We start from the raw sequence: 17,531 nt of genomic DNA on the forward strand, positions 1-17,531 counted from the left end.
GGGAAGATCCCACATGCCGCGGAGCGGCTGGGCCCGTGAGCCATGGCCACTGGGCCTGTGCGTCTGGAGCCTGTGCTCTGCAACAGGAGAGGCCGCGACAATGAGAGGCCCGCATACAGCAAAAAAAAAAAAAAATATATTGGTGGGTACCTACTATGTGCCTGGATGTTTCTGGACACTGAGGATACAGCAGAAAACAAAACAAAAACCCCTGCTCTCACACACCATACTTTCTAGCAAAGGAAAAAGCAATAAACAAATTAAGTAAACTATACAGTATATTAGAAGATGATAAGTGTTACGAAGAGAAATAAAACAGAAAAAGGGAAGAGCTTCTTTGAAGGTAGAAAAAACTTAACAATTTAAAATAAGGTGCTCAAAGAAGGCAACACTGAGAAGATGGTGTTTGAGCAAGGCCATAATGGAGATGGGGGAGGTCGTAATGTGGCTACTAGAGAAAAAGCATTCCAGGCATAGGGAGCAGCAACTATAAAGGTTCAAAAGAAGTGTGTCTCATGTGCCCTAAGAACAGCAGAGCGGCTAGTATGACTGGAATGGAAGAAACAAGAGAGAAAGTATAAGAAATAAAGTCAAAAAGCTCATGAAGGATTTCACAGGACACTCTAATGACTTTAGCTTCTACTGTGATTGAGATGGGAGAGGCTTAAAGGGTTCTGAGCAGAAGAGTGACATGGGCCAGCTTCAGTTCTAAAAGGATCACTCTGCTACTATTTTGAGAAAAGACTGCAAGGAGTAAGGGTAGAAACAATGAGACTAGTTAGAAGGCTAATGATAATCCAGGCAATAAAACAGGGTGGTGGTGGTGGTGGTGGAGCAATAAGAAATGGTCAGACTAGATATAATAATTTGAAGGTAGAGCCAACAGGACACACTAAAAGTCTGGAAGTGGCATATGAGACAAAGTGATGAACCAAGAATAACTCTAAGGCTTCTTGCCAGAACAGTTGAAGAAACAGATGTGATTAACTGAGATGGAGAAGACTTACAAGTCAAGAAGGTTGGGGAGAGGGGAGACAGAAATCACATCAGTATTTTGCATATTAAGATGTCTATTAGATATGCAAATGGAAATGTGGACTCGGAACTTACATATACAGAAGTCTGGAGTTCAAGGAAAGAGTTCTAGACTGGGAATATAAGTTTTTATGAGTCACACAGCTGATATTTAAAGCCATGAGACCAGATGAGATCACCACAGGAATAAGTGTGGATGGAAAAGAAGTCAAGGACTCAGCCTTGAGGTATTCTAAAATTAAGAGGTCCTCACTGGTAAACTATGCTCAATAAATTATCCCACAAAAATAGAGACTACCCACATGTCTAGAGCCAACTGATTTTTGAAAAGGCTATTGTTCATTCAATGAAAAATGAACAGTCTCTTCAACAAATACTGCTTGAACAACTGGATTTCCACCCCTAGGAATATACCCCAAAGAACTGATAATAAGAACTCAGACATTTGAATGCCAATGTTCACTGCGGCACTATTCACAAAAGACAAAGAACAGAAACAACCCACGTGTTCATCAACAGATGAGTGAATAAAAATGTGGTATATCTGTACAACGGAATATTATTCAGCCATAAAAAGAATGAAGTTCTGATACATGCTACAACATGGATGAATCTAGAAAACATTATGCTAAATGAAATAAGCTAAACACAAAAGGACAAATATTGTATGATTCCACTTATATGAAATATCTAGAATAGGCAAATTTACAGAGACAAAAAGTAGTTTAGAGTTTACCAGGGGCTGAAGGAAAGAGAGAATGAGAAGTTATTGCTCAACAGGTACACAGTTTTATTTGGGATGACAAAAAATTTTGGAAAGATGATGGTTGCACAACATTGTGAATGTAATTAATGCTAATGAACTGTACATCTTAAATGGTTAAAACTACAAATTTTATGTTTTATATACATACTACCACAATAAAAATTTTAAAAGAAAAGTAATACCTCAAGTAATATCTCAAGTATATCCCTTGCCTTCCTATTGCTACCACCATTGTTTGGGCCCATATTATTTCTTGTCTGCTTCTCAATCTCTATACTGTCTCATCCTATGAGATTTTATTACATTACTGTGCATATAGCACAGTTGCAAAAGTGTTCTAAAATGTTCAAAATGACACACTGTCAACCAAATCACATATACACTCTTCAGCTGAACATATAAGGTTTTCTATATGACTTAATCAAGTTTTCTGGCCTTTTCTCACACTTTCTCACTCTGGGAACTCTGCTGCAACTGGTTTGATCTGTACTTTAAAGACGTTTCATGCTTTCCAGGCTCTACACTTTTGCTCATGTGACTTCTTTGCACCTCCTCCCTCCATTCCACCCATTAAATCCTTCTCATCCTTTAACAGTCCAGTCAAAATCAACTTACTCTGAAGAGCCTTTCCTCACCTCTAGATACCCACTACCACCCCCAACTAGATGCAAATACTTTATCCAACTAACTTCCATAACACTTGCTTTCACTTCTCTTACACTTTCTTTGTTGTGCTTTGGATATAATAATTTGTGTATCTGTCTAATCCTAATTCTCCCACCCCATCCAGATTATAAACTCTATCAAAAGACTATATTTATACTGCACTCATCTTTGTACCATCTGCTGCTCCTAGTACAGGCAAACAGTGAATGCTCAATCAATAACTACTAGATTTAACTAAAGAGGCAAAAATCTAAAGTGAAAAACATCTGGAATCTACACAAGAAAATTCCTTCATCCATACTGACAAATATAATTCCAAAATGTAAGGAACACCTTATGTTACCAAACCCAAATTTGGGTTTGCTCACCTGCCACAGCAAAGCCAATTTACTGACACTGGGTTGTGGTGAAGGAAAGTACAGCATTTACTGCAGGTGCCAAGCAAGGAGTAGGGTAGCTTATGCTCAAAAGACCCAAACTCCCCAACTGTTTTCAGGCAAGGGTTTTTAAAGGCAGCATCTGGGGGTGAGGGCTGCAAGTCACCACAGGGTTGGGGGCAGGGGGGGGGGCAGGTCTTAGTTCCTGAAGAACAACTCCAAGAGATCCTTCAGATAGTTCTGTATATCCCTTGAGGAGGAACTAGGACTCTGTTTTATCCCTGAACTATTGTCATTACTTTTCTTGTTTAACTGCTTTTCCTTTGTTTCTGCATTTCCTCACTTCCCTACTTAGTAGCTACCTATGCCTACTCTTTGGAACTCAAGGAAGGCCTAGGAGACTAAAGTCTTTTTCTACAAACAAGAAATGGGGGACATGGAGGGGCTTTTGTACCTGGCAGGGTCCTGCTTGGTTTCAATCCCCCTTTCCTTTGATACTCCTCAATCTTGAGGGGAACAGATATGGGACAAGAAAGGGAATAACGTTTTGATTAGAGAGGTTAATCATAAACTCGACAGAGGAACTCGGGGTTTAGGGGGACTTGGTTTCGCTTATTAAGAGAATGAACAATAATGCCTTTCAACAATGTGACGGTGAGATGGTGTAACAACATTTGTCGTGAACAGAGTCTGGTAATGGGACGTTTTTTTAAAAGGACGTCTGAGTACAATATGGATATCTTTGTTATGACCTGTAAAGTATAATTAAGGGAATGAACATCTGAAATTTTTATTTTATATGAAAGTAAGCCTATCTTTGTCTTTCAGGTTCTCCAAGATCAAGCAAGAATGCAAGATGGCCTTTAAAAACAATTTTATAAATGCATTTACTAATCCAATGTCTGTCACCGCATTTATAAAACCTAAATGTTGTACTATAATTCATACTGCCAAGTTTCCTCTATGACGTGGGACTTAAATGTGTATATGCTCACATCTGATACCTTTTCTGTCCAGACAGAACCCAGAGGGAATGACTACTTTAAAATGACTCAAACTTCTCAGATCTCTAATACCCCTTCAAAATCTAAAATCTTAGGAAGACTATATGTTCTAAGTGGAATATGAATATTCATAAAATATACTCCTTTGAACACAAAACTGGTAACTAGCCAGTTTTTTCTGTTAAAAAATCCACTCAACGAGAGATTGAGATAACTACTGTAATTAGAAATTATCTAGATAAATCAATAGATAAAGCCAACATTTCATTTTAAATAAAAATGTTCATCCCCATCCTTTTCCTTGCACTCAACCCTAAAACTGATAAAAGTTAATATGTTATTATTGGACCAATCACCAAACAGCTTTTAAGAGGAAGAGAAACAAAACAGAAATGAGTGAAAATTCAAAATCTGCACTCCAGGGCTTCCCTGGTGGCACAGTGGTAGAGGGTCCGCCTGCCGATGCAGGGGACACGGATTCGTGCCCCGGTCTGAAAGATCCCACATGCCGCGGAGCGGCTGGGCCCGTGAGCCATGGCCGCTGAGCCTGCGTGCCCGGAGCCTGTGCTCCGCAACGGGAGAAGCCACAACAGTGAGAGGCCCGCGTACCGCAAAAAAAAAAAACAAAAGACAAAATCTGCACTCCACTCTCTCATTCCCTCCACGGTACTTATATTCCACAAACAGCCCATGCTATCTTCGAATTCTCTTTCTAACCTGCTCATTCCCCTATATGCTGACATCTCAAAGGACTAATAAGCCTCTGAAATGGACTCCTTCTCCATCTAGTTTTTCCCCACCCAGACACCACCACCTCCCACCAAACCATTCTCCACTCAAAGCTCCACAAAATCAAAACTGACCATGTAAATTATCCTATTTAAAAACCTCCATTATTTACCCAATAACTTATAGGATAAAGTATAAAATGGTTGATTTGCTCCTAAGTGCCAATCACAATAAATCTTTACCACTTACTGAACATCTCCATGCTTTTGCATATGCTTTCCCCTACAACTGGAATGCACTTCTCCCATTTACCTTTTAAGATCTATCTCAAATCAACTCCTCTACATTAAACACCCAAATCCCCAAACAGAATTATTCTCTCCTTCCTCTGTGCTCCCACAGCACTTTCCACTTATCATTTTAATACTTATTATAATGTGTTATAGTAATTACAGGAGAGAGTATAAGGTAGTGGCTAACAAGAGAAGCTTTGGCATAAGATGGATTTGGGTCCAACACTCAATCTTCCACCTAGTAGCAATACAGCTTTAGACAAGTTGGTTACCTCCTCTAGGGCTCAATTTTCTCATTAATAAAATTGGGATAACACTTGAGTCTAGTTTAAAGTGCTACAGTGAGTGCATTCAGCACTACCCATCCTTGAGGCTAGTCAACATTCAATGAACAGCAGCAAAGCTGAGGTGAAGATCACAATTATCTGTCTAAGACTGGAGGAGGATGTGGGATCTCCCCCCAACAAGAAAAGGGACTATGTCTAAAGTCATCCCAAGGGGATGCACACACCAAAATGTTTAATCACTTCTGGGTGATTTGGGTGATGGAATTACAAGCAATTTTTGTTCTGTTCCTTTGATTTTTTCTGCATTGAGTATATGCAACTTACTAAGAAAAAAGCTATAAGCCCTTAAATACCTGATCCATCGGCCTTCCCTCGTGGCGCAGTGGTTGAGAATCTGCCTGCCAATGCAGGGGACACAGGTTCAATCCCTGGTCCAGGAAGATCCCACGTACCACGGAGCAACTAAGCCCTGTGTGCCACAGCTACCGAGCCTATGCTCTAGAGCCCGCGAGCCACAACTACTGAGCCTGCGTGCTGCAACTACTGAAGCCCGTGTGCCTAGAGCCTGTGCTCCATAACAAGAGGCCACCACAGTGAGAAGCCCACGCACCGCAACAAAAAGTAGCCCCGGCTCGCCACAACTAGAGAAAGCCCGCGTGCAGCAATGAAGACCCAATGCTGCCAAAAATAAAAAAATAAATATAAAAAAAAGCTTAAAAAAAAAAATCTGATCCATCACCTAGAAGCAGCATCTAGCACGAAGTATTATGCTCTATAAATACTTGCAAAATGAAGAAAATTCTACAGTACATTTAGTTTTACAAGCAAGCATGTTTATATGCATTTATTTCTTTGCTTCTCATAATCACTTCTTGGGTAGGTAGGGCAGGTTATTATTATCACCCCTAGAAAATGAGGATGAGAGTTCAGAAACAACTAAACAGGGACTAGACTGGAACTTAAAACCAAAACTTCTAACTTCAAATACAGCGTTTTTTACTTTACTACTAAACAGTAAAAGTGAACTCCTACTCACATTCCCAAGTCAGAGAGCTAAATCACTTGTACACTATTTGAGAGGGAGCAAGCAAAGAAGAATAAAGGAATGTAACTTTTTTTTAAAGTTTCATTAATCCTTTCAAACAATGGGGGAAAAATCTGAGTACATAAGTGTACCAAATCAAACTGTTCGAGAAAGTCTAAGTAACCAGCAAAAACAGCAGGAGCTAAGAGCCCCAATATGTGCCAGACACTGTTCTAAACGTTTTACATGTATCTATTTTATTAATTTAATTCTATAAAACAGATAACTACTGTCTCTAGTTCACAAATGAGTAAACTAAAACACAGAAATTAAATCACTTGCCTAAGATAACACAGTAATTGCCAGATCCAAGTTTCAAAACTAGGCAGTTTTGAAAAAGATCAAGGAGTCAAAAAAAAAAACCTCCAAAATCTGGGGAAAGCAGTGATATATTTTATCTCAATTCAAAGGATCTATAATCCTTAACTCATGGAAAGAATAAAAGCCCTCTCTGGATTATTTGAATTTCTAATAATTAGAAACAGTTATTTTCTCTTGTCAAATATCATTATAAACCTATTAAAGTTGCTTTAACAAAAATATTCTACTTTCAACTACAAGAACTTTACAGCCCTATCCTACAGTAAGTACTTCTTAGCTTTGTAAAATAAAAAAGCTAAGACATTAGAGGTTTTTTTGTTTTCAGCAAAGTGCACATATCAAAAGAAATACACCACCTCCCAAAATGACAACTCCAACAAAAGACCACTACCTACCTTAGCAACACTACTCAAACCTAGTTACAATTTACAATCACATAGGGACTTTTAAAAAACCAATACATAGCACCCACTCCAGACCAACTAAATCACAATATCTGGTGATGGGTCTAAGTGTTTTTAAAAGGTCCCCCAAGTGATTCTAATGAGTAGTCAGGTTTAAGAACCACTATTCTAAGGAAATCCAAACCCTCCATATTATTACTTCACACAGAGCTTTTGCCCATAAAGGTCTGAAAAAGTATTCAGTCACCTTATTCAGCCACCTTATTCAGCCAATTTGCAAACAACCAAGAGAGTAAGATAAACAGGACCCTTCAACTACTAAAAGGGGTATTAATTATAAGCACACTTAGCCCAACAGATTAGACAAAAATCAAGGCAAAAGGATTCCAATGATAATGTTTTGGATAACAGGGTAACTTCAATTAACACATCAAATATGCCAATGACCAAGCTATTTCTATTTGTCAAACCCTATATTTTCCAATCTGAAATGACGCCAGGCTTTCTGATGGACTCAAGAGCCCAACAATTCCAAAAGAGCAACATTGAAACAACTGTCACCTTGAAACTGAAAGCCCCCAAATGTGTCATCTTTTAAAAAAGCTAAACAAAGATTAAACTCAACTTTAACGTTGTACAATTGCTGGGTAAATCTTTTTATGCTTTCATATAGAAGATACCCCTGAAAAGTCAATATTGCCGTAAGAACTCTGAAATTCAAAATTACATGCCTAGATGTTTGCAGGAACATTATTTGATGACTTGGACTGATAGAAGGCTACTTACAACCTTTATTCATCTCACTTAAAAAAGTAGTCATATTTTGCTGTTGGGATATTAATTTGATTATTGGTGCTGTTTTAGACCCTTAAAGGCTTGTTAGGGTAGGTACTATCTTTCTAAAATTTGAAAAACTCTGTAGCATACCTGTCCTCAAGCGTTTTGAATAAAGCATGTGGATCTGTAGTAGTAATTTTGAATAACACAACAGGATATTTTAATATTTGATTTTTGAAGCTTATTTAGTTTTCCTGTGAAACTGTAAGTAGCTAAAAGCACTGAATCAGTCTTAAAGCATAACAAGTTCCGATTTGATTCCATGCTTCACTGGTAACAGTGTCCCCAAAACACAGTATACCACCTGGACAACCCAGACTCCCACTACACCCAACTTGAGAGAATCTGTTTGCTCAAGTTAGCATAGCTCTTGTGAAACAGAAAGCCTTCCCTAAATGTTCTTACTCAAAAGCTACTTGTTACTGTTAACGCTACCACAAACAACCTACTAAGGCCTTGCAGTTCTATCAGTTTTAAGAATATCACCTGCCATATATCCCAGTAGAGTGCAACAAACGGAATCCAAAACCCAAACATAAAATGCCTTGCAAAGAATCTAAATAATTCTGTGTTCTAATCCGACGTTGTTTAATGTGAAAAGATTGAGAACTAAAAGCAAACGTACCAGCTACCTCACAACTGGACTACCTAGAAGACTTAATCCTTCCTTCATACTTGCACTTTTTCCGCCATAAACAACAGGAAACTCCAAAGAAACGGAAATAGAGAAAAGCCTAATTTTTCCTAAGGGGAATAACGGCATTGCTTCCACCACCACCCCCACAATGTGAGTGAACAAATGAAAAAGCAACGGGGGAATGGCACGGGGGGAGGGGCGGTTGGCGAGCTCAGCTGGAGTCCTATACCTGCCACCCAGCTCAGACGGTGCCCGAAACATCTGTAACGACCGCTGCAACAGGGAAACTGGGCTGTGGGGGTAAGAAGACCGTGGCCTGGGGGCTCAGAGTGGAGCCTGCACGCTCGGCTTCCTCCTTGGCCAACTCTTCTCTCACCTCCCAATTCCCATCCTCTCTATCCCACCCTGCTCCCTCCGTAAAGAAAAATACCCAATAAAACTGGAGGCAGAGAAGACAAAGAGGCAAAACGAGGCTGCAAGGAGCGTCCAGAACAATGGGGGACAGGGTGCAAAGCGAAACTCCCGAGGAGGACAATGAAGGGGGTGGAGAGGAACCCGGAGAGGCACAGAGGGAAACACCGCCGAGCCCGGGCCCCGCCAGCGGCGGACGCCTGGACTCGAGGCCCGGCCGCGCGGGCGGTATCACCCCGGGCGCGGCGGGCTGGGCCGGAGCGGGTGGGAGCGGCGCGGCCCGGTGGGGCCGGCGGAGCCTGCGCGTGTCCACGGGCTGCTGCCGGCAGGACTCACCGGCATTCTGATCTCGGGGCCAGAGGTAGTATGTGGCCGGGATCACGATGAGCCCCACGAAGGAGGTGAGGAAGTAGAAGAAGGTATTCCCGCTGTCATCGTACTGGAACTGCTGCCCCGCCATGGCACCCCCCTCCTCCGCCTCCCTCTTCTCACCACCGCCGCCACGACCCCGCTCTGCTTTCGAGCTCCCGGCGCCCCGGCCGCGTGTGGCGTAGCTCCTACGCCGCCGCCGCCTCTCCTCCCCGCCCCCACGCTACTCTCACGGACCCGCCGCCGCCACTGCCGCTGCGGTCCCAGCTCTCGCGAGAAGAGATAGCTCCCTCCCCGCGCGGTTTTTCCCTCCTCTGCCCCCCGCCTCTCCCCAACCAGCTCGCAGAGAGAGACGTGGCGCGCGCAGCCGAAGAACTCTGCGAGCTCCCGCCCTTAGCCCTGCCCGCTTAGCCTCAGCTCCGCCCCTCAAGCTCTGGTAGACCCTCCCTGAAGGCCCCGCCCCTACCCCTAAAGTCCCTCCCCCTCCCTCCTCAGTTTCCTTTCCCAGGGTCCAGCTCCGGGTCCTGAGGGTCGGTTTACAGGGTCCCAGCCGAGGCTTCCCGGCCGAGCAGTGGGCGCGGGCGGTTCACCTGACTGCGACCGGGGTCGCACCCATTCGAAGCAGAGGTGAGGCTTCCTTGCCTCCCCTGTCTCCCATCCCTACCCACCCTGTGCTGCGCTCTCACTTTTCAATTTCCCTGGTTGATAAGAATGTTTCCTTAAATTCCGGATCCGCTCCTCCAGTTTGGAAACACTGGTCGGTCAGAATAGGGCGGTGGGGAGGGATGGTGAGGCGTTTGGCTGTAGGGGTTTTTTGGCAAAGCAACGTTTGCTATTAAGAGACTGCAATCTACATTGCGCCCATTTTGCAGATGGAGATTCCCCAAGCCGGTAGAGATGATGACCTACCTATCCTAGAGCTAATAATATTTATAGCATTTTCTTCGACACAGGCAGTAGGCAAAGACCTTTATTGCTTTAAATCATTCAATGGTCGGCGAACCCCTTGGAATGAATCAAAGCATGCCCGCTCTCCAGATGGGGAAATGGAGGCTGAGAGAGATTGCCTAAAGTGAAGCACAATAAAGAAACGTATGGGGATTTAAACCCAGATCACGCTGACGCCACAAAGCCAGTGCCCTGACCACCGCCTCGTCGCCGACCTTCGCATTTCCCTGAGAGCGGCCTGCCCTCGCGTGCGGAGTGTGGGCAGGAATCCGCACTGCGAAGAGGGACGGCTCGGGGAGCAGTCGCTCTCCTTGGCCTCTGCCCTCGCCAGCTGTGAGATCCCAGAGGCTGGTGTCAGCTAAGCTGGGAGCTGAGGGGGCTGGTGCCCTGATCCGTGAATGACCCCCACGGTCCCGCGGCAGCCCTGGCTGGAGCCTATCCCAGCATCTCCACCTCCCCTCAGGGGATCAAAAGGAAAGGCCCGCCGAGTCACCTCACAGAGTCGTTGTGAAGATTAAAGGGAGTTATAGTGAAAACTGGAAAACCAATGCAATAAACAAATATTACACTGTATTTTTAAAAACTCATTTTAAGGCTATATAGTCTATTTACTAGGTTCCTTTCAATATGCCTTCCAGTGTTGGAAGAGAAATCTGGTCACATGTCATCTTTTATTTCATGTCCTCAAAAATATTATTTATCATAATCAGTGACGACTTCCTTTATAATAGATTATATTCACATGTATTCTGTCTTCCCTCTCAAATGTCCTAACTACCCATTTTGAAAGGAAATTTCAGAAAATCATTTGCTCTGCATTCCCCTCCTCACTTTTTTCTGTGTGAAGTTTTCAAAGACTATATTAGAGGGGAAGAAATAAAACAGAGAGGTGAGGGGGAGAGGATTGGACAATGAAGTCAGCACAGCACTGTGATCACCCAAGGCTGATATGCCCAAAACAATCTGCCTTGCTTCAGAAACAAGTCTGTCATAAAATTGGCTCAACTGCAGTGCGTAGGATCCTGAAGTTCCTTTTGTTTATGTTGAATTTGTTATTAAGTCTTGTTTTAATAATGCTGAACTGGTTGTTTTTTATTACCCTGATTATACATTTTACTCTGCATTTGGATAAAGATAATACATCAGTTTTATAACCTTGTGTCAATATAAATTATTCATGATAAATATTCCCCTTCTCACTTTTTTTCTGCAGGAGTAATCTTTTCCCTGCAGTTTGGGGTCATGTATATGAGTGGTTTGTACAGAACTGAACCATGAAACCAAATTTTGAACAAATCACATTTATTTGCTAAACTCCATACCTATCTAAAATATGAATTTTTTAACCAAATTAAAAGATTAAAGATTTGAAAATGTATAAACACAGTCTGTCTTAGAACTTAATGCTATTCATCATAGATAAACTCAGATCACCCAAATATTCCCCAAAGCAAATCTGAATCATACCTTTAATTAATCACAATTTTTTCTGACTGATTTTTTTAATTGCTTTTTATACAGTTGTTTCTTTTAAGATATCATTTCAGTGAAATATTTAATAGTACTGAGTGAATATGGCAGAATCAGAGCTACAAACACATTTTGTTTAGTCTAATAGGACATGTTAAAAGACATTTTTGTATTTTCTCTATATGTGTCTGTAAAGGATTATTTTAATCAATTTCATTTTAATTTCTAGGTAGATATTTCCTCTCAAGTGTAGAAAACCTGAGTATTTTTTGGTTCCTCCTAATAATTTGCTTTTTCCTTAAAGTGAATCTTTCCTTCCTTGCAAGTCATGCTTGTAACTACTGGTGTTGACTTAACATTTATACATACCAAAATACATTTGTGTAGCTATAGTCAACATGATTTAATTTTCTGCTTATTGTAGTTAGCCTCAAAGAGACTGGAAAGAACCAAATAAATAAGTAGGTACATGCAACTATTTCCAGTCTTTTCCCCCTCTCTCTACCCTACAATAACCTTCACTGTCAAAGCCTAGCAAATCATCTTTAATGTTATGCCTCTTATTACTTTGTTTCAGTGCCAGGATTTTCTCCATTAAGAGCTAAATCTCTTCTGATACAAAATGAACAATTCTTTTTATTTGATCTTACAGAAATGAAAAGTTATGCCCATCATAATGACAACAGTAACATCAACAAAGTAACATTTGTACAACATTTATTATTTACAAAAAACTTCCTCAGCATTATTCCAGTTGAAATTTCAAAGCATGACCCACATGTTGGAACTTTGACTGGGTAAAAGGTACTAACCCATTGCAATCCTTTCATTCCCTAGCTTCCTAAGGCCCTTATGACCCAATGAAATCCCAGTCTTACACTTGGAGAGAATGTGAAGGGAGGAATGGGTTAGAAAGACATTGGAACTGGATTATGCTCTACTCTGAAAGCATGAAAACAATGTTAAAAGAGGAATTGAGGGCTGTGGTTTTCTTTAGTGTTGGGATCAGGTTTGCATTTGGCTCCTCTCTTTTCATGAGTATGTTGGACTTGTCAATATTGTTCTTGTTCTATACCTACTTTTGTGATTACAAAGCTGAGAATTATTGTACTAAAACCAGTTGTCAACCATGTATCAACAAACTTAGGTTATTCCTTTATGAATTAATTTTATGCATTACCAACATATCTAAACTGCTTAAAGAAAAAATGATTGACATTTCACAGTGAGCCATAAAATAGCACTTAATGAAATTTCCTGCCCAGATTGAAATATAATTTGGAAGAGTGGCCATAAATAAACAGGAGAGATCACTATGGGCAATTTCAAGTTTGTTTATTTGCGTAAGGAGAAAAAACAATATCTCAATAGAGACTAGAACTTAAGGGAAAACATAAATCATCTTGTTGAAAAACAAATATTTGTGGATCCTGATGTTTATAAAATTGGGGAGCCTTAATTAATAAAAAATATAAAATTATGATTATAAAATTAGGTACAAAAGTTCATATTCACTATGAACTCTGGTGATAATGATGTGTCAAGGTAGGTTCATCATTTGTAACAAATGTACCACTCTAGTGGGGGATGTTGAAAATGGAGGAGGCTCTGGGGCCCAGGAGAGGGAGAGAGTGGGAAATAAATGAGAAATCTCTGAACCTTCCACTCTATTTTGCTGTGAACCTAAATCTGCTCTAAAGAAAGTCTACTAAAAAATAGCTAATATTGGGCTTCCCTGGTGGCGCAATGGTTGAGAGTCCACCTGCCGATGCAGGGGACACAGGTTCGTGCCCTGGTCTGGGAAGATCCCACATGTCGCGGAGCTGCTGGGCCCGTGAGCCATGGCCGATGAGCCTGCACCTCTGGAGCCTGTGCCTCCAGAGCCTGTGCTCCGCAATGGGAGAGGCCACAACAGTGAGAGGCCCGCGTACCACAAAAAATAAAGAAAAGCTAATATTTATAATAATTATAATTGCTATAGGTTTGTGTTCTACAAACAAAAGAATTCTCATAAATTCTATTTCTGCATGATTTCCATCAGGATTCTTTTTAATATGGTAACATTTACAATTGTATAAACTGCATATTGAATATATTTCTACTGAGAGAGATTTTTCCTTTTTGACAAGGCTCAATGACAACCAAATTCTCTGCTTACAATTTTAACATCTCATGAGTGGAAGAATTTTCCACAGAGTAGTTTCTGACTCTGTACGTTTCAAACAATATTTCTCCTCTATTACCTACATACTTCAGGTACCAGGCCTAGTGGAATATATTCATATCATGAATCAAGATGTATCACTCTTTCATGTTGCAATGCTCAGTAAGTTTGCCCCAGGGGTAGAGGTGGAAGAAGTATTCCTGGAGGTGCTATAACAACTATACACAGAAGTAACTGTAAACTACATAAAAACATCACCCTAGCTCCAAAATGAATGTATCCCCTTACTTTCGAATATACAGATTATTATAAGGAAGAAAATCAGTCATTCAACATTTAACATTCATTGAAATCACATATACTATTAGCGAGGGTGGGGAGCACAGGAATGTTTAAGACAGGGTCTCTGACCTCTGGAAACTTGCCTACAGTCTAATGAGAAGGGCACACTTTTTTCAATAAGTAACAAAAACCAGAGGAAGGAATTGATAAATGCTGTAAGGAATATACAAATAAAATTATTTCCAGGTTCATAGGAAAGAGTCCTTTCTTTTGGCAGAGAGAATCAGAAGGCTTCAAGGACGAGGTGGCAATTGAGCTAGGTCTCGAAACTTAAATAGAAATTGAAGGAAAAAATCCAGGTGGAATCAGCTCAGAGAACATTTGAAGAATAGCATGAAGTCCAGTCTGGTTGTAAATGGCAATCACAGAAGTGGGAAAATACTTTTTAAGTCCAGCTTCCAGGTTACAGGCAACATGTTAGCAGTATTGCCATTTAAGGAGCTTCGTTAAAGGAGTCCATAAGTGGGAGACATCACAGTCTCCTTTAGATAGCTTAAAAAAGAGAGAGAGAAAAAAAGAAATGGTTTTAACTAGCATGGTTTAAGTAAGGGCCTGCAGAAAACAAGAGGGTGAACTAGGTCATGATTTCTACTATTTTATTCTTCCTCCTTTACCCAGCATATAGTTTCCACTCTTTGATATCAATCAAATCTGAAGATCTAATACAATAGTTATGTCCCCAAAAAGATTTATTTGACATATCTTACCTCACTCTGCTGGCTCCTATATTTCACATCCTGTTCGCTCTCTACTTCCAATCCTGCTTTCCCACCTCTCTCCTGCCTCACATCTGTTCTCTACACAGCAGCCAGGGATCCTTTTCTTCTTTTAACTTTCTATTTTGAAATAATTATAGATTCACAAGAAGTTGCAAAAACGGTAGAGACAAGACCCATTTACCCTTCACTGCTGGCCTGCACAGGGCCGAGTTGTTATGGTCACTGTGGGGTCCTCAGCTCAGTCAGATTAGCACGGACTCAGAGTAGCCATCCTAGAGCTGACTGATAGCCAGTGAGGAGGTGTCGGCATCAGCAAGCATTTCCAGTTCACCAAAAGTTTGGTGTGTGCCCTCCCTGCCAATGTTAAATAATCAGATCAAGGAAGGGAAACTTTGACCTACAGGCTGACTAGATTCAATCCTCATTTTAATCTCGGATCCACTGGACAGGTTGGCTAGAGACCATAAATATTAAATACATGAATAAACTTGCCTTCCAGGTTCAGTAGTTGCCTTGCTTTATGGGTAGTGAGACAATGGCCAGACCAATCTGACAATAGAACTCTAACCCACAACCCTTACAGCAAGCAATCCAGGAAGCCAAAACACAACCTCTTCAGCAATTGGCCCAGAGCATCAGGACTAGCTTCCCAATTTTTTGCCCCCGTTTGCTAATTAGGATCAACCAGCCAAATATGCTGCCTTAATCAGTCATGCAGGATACCCAACTCCTAGTCAGCCTGTCTCTAGCTTCTCCATCAAAGTATACCAAAGCCTTCCCTTTTTTCACCGTAAATCTTCCCCACTCCCCTGTCTGGCTTTGAGTCTCTGCCAAACCCAAGCACTGGTGGCGGAATCTCTTGCTATAGCAAGGTCTGAATAAATAGCCTTTGATTGTTCTCATTTAGAAGATCTTCACTTATTTCTACATAATGTAAATACTAAATGAATTGCTTTTAACAGTTGTTAGGTATACAGAGTATTACACACATAGTAGTAGTCTAGCATAGATGTCTTCATGATTTGCCAAGTGCCTACCTCTACTCCCACTAAAACCTAGACACTGAGGAAAAAACAACCAACCAACCAACCTATGAAATCAAACTCACTGCCTGAGTCTGAGACAGGACCACAGAAATAAAAAGCCTTTTTAGAACCTAAGGAATGTTCTTCCTTAGCAGGGATTACCAATTTGATCCTTATAATTAGCCCTCTGTATGCCTATTCACATGTCATTACGTGTTCGTACGGATAAGAACTACCAAACTTTCTGCCATATACAGCTGTGCTTTTAAAATTGTTTTTGACCATTATTCGTAGCAAGAGATATATTTTACATTATGGCTCAGTACATTACAAGTGTCATAAAAGAATACTTAACCCTCACCGTGTGCAATGTGGTGTGATATTTTTCTATCGTACACTATACATTTATTCATATTAAATGTATATGTAATAAATTATACTTATGTGTGAAATGCTTTATTAAAGAAACACTGGGGCTTCCCTGGTGGCTCAGTGGTTAAGAGTCCGCCTGCCGATTCAGGGGACATGGGTTCGTGCCCCGGTCCAGGAAGATTCCACATGCCGCGGAGTGGCTGGGCCCGTGAGCCATGGCCACTGAGCCTGCGCGTCCGGAGCCTGTGCTCCGCAACGGCAGAGGCCACAACAGTGAGAGGCCCGCGTACGGCAAAAAAAAAAGAAAGAAACGCTGAACTACGGTCTGGAAGATTTCTGAAGATGCATAGAAAAGCTCAATCATAGGATACAGATAAGGTCTCCTTTGACAGTAAGTATGTTCTTGAACATTCTTTTATCAGGTGGGGAGCTTCTCATTTAAAGAAATGCTCTAGCACAGTAGTTCTCAAACTTTAGTTTCAGGAGAATCACCTAGAAGGCTCGTTAAAGCTCAGAATGCTGGGCCTCACCCCCAGAGTTTCTGAATCAGGCTGTGGTAAAGGGCAGCCTGAAAATTTGCATTTCTCACAAGTTTCCAGGCGATGCTGATGCTGCTAGTCTGGAAACCACACTGTTTTAGTGAATCATTTTTATAAATCAAATCATCCTTTTGCACAATGAATAACCACTTCCCAATTTGTCTGTTTGTCATATGCTGAGTTTACTGAAGCAACATATGTTGTAGTGGTTGGATGTGTGTGACTATAATTTGTGTCTGAGCAGAAGGTCAAAAGTCAGGAATTAAGGGAGACCATCTGCTTGCTGATTCCTTCCTCCAGCCCTCTGGTGCTCCTTTCCAGAGTTATTTAACCACTCATTCATATATTTCACAAATATTTGTGATCCTGTGCCAAGATCTGTGCTAGGCTTTAGATTACCATCCGCCTGAGCATTTTGTAAGAAAACAGTTCCCTTCAGAAAGCTGTAGAATGGGGACTTCCCTAGCGGCACAGTGGTTAAGAATCCGCCTGCCAATGCAGGGGACACATGTTCGATCCCTGGTCCGGGAAGGTCCCACATGCCACGAAGCCACTAAGCCCGTGTGCCACAACTACTGAGCCTGCGCTCTAGAGCCCACGAGCCACAACTACTGAAGCCCGCGTGCCACAACTACTGAAGTCCACGTGCCTAGAGCCTGTGTTCTGCAACAAGAGAAGCCACCGCAATGAGAAGACCACGCACCTCAACGAAGAGTAGACCCCGCTCGACCC

General features: G+C 41.5%; 1 protein-coding gene across 1 annotated transcript in view; it reads right to left on the bottom strand.

The window, feature by feature from the left end:
- The window catches only part of SEC63 (SEC63 protein translocation regulator), a 70,825-nt gene extending 61,346 nt beyond the window's left edge, over positions 1–9,479 (bottom strand). Inside the window, exon 1 of the mRNA XM_007447253.1 lies at positions 9,188–9,479. Coding sequence (XP_007447315.1) covers positions 9,188–9,311 — 124 coding nt within the window. The 5' untranslated portion in view covers positions 9,312–9,479. The remainder of the gene's footprint in view (positions 1–9,187) is intronic.
- Between the last annotated feature and the right edge of the window lie 8,052 nt (positions 9,480–17,531).

Source organism: Lipotes vexillifer, unplaced genomic scaffold (assembly GCF_000442215.2).
Source record: "Lipotes vexillifer unplaced genomic scaffold, Lipotes_vexillifer_v1.1 scaffold515, whole genome shotgun sequence".
NCBI lineage: Eukaryota > Metazoa > Chordata > Mammalia > Artiodactyla > Lipotidae > Lipotes > Lipotes vexillifer.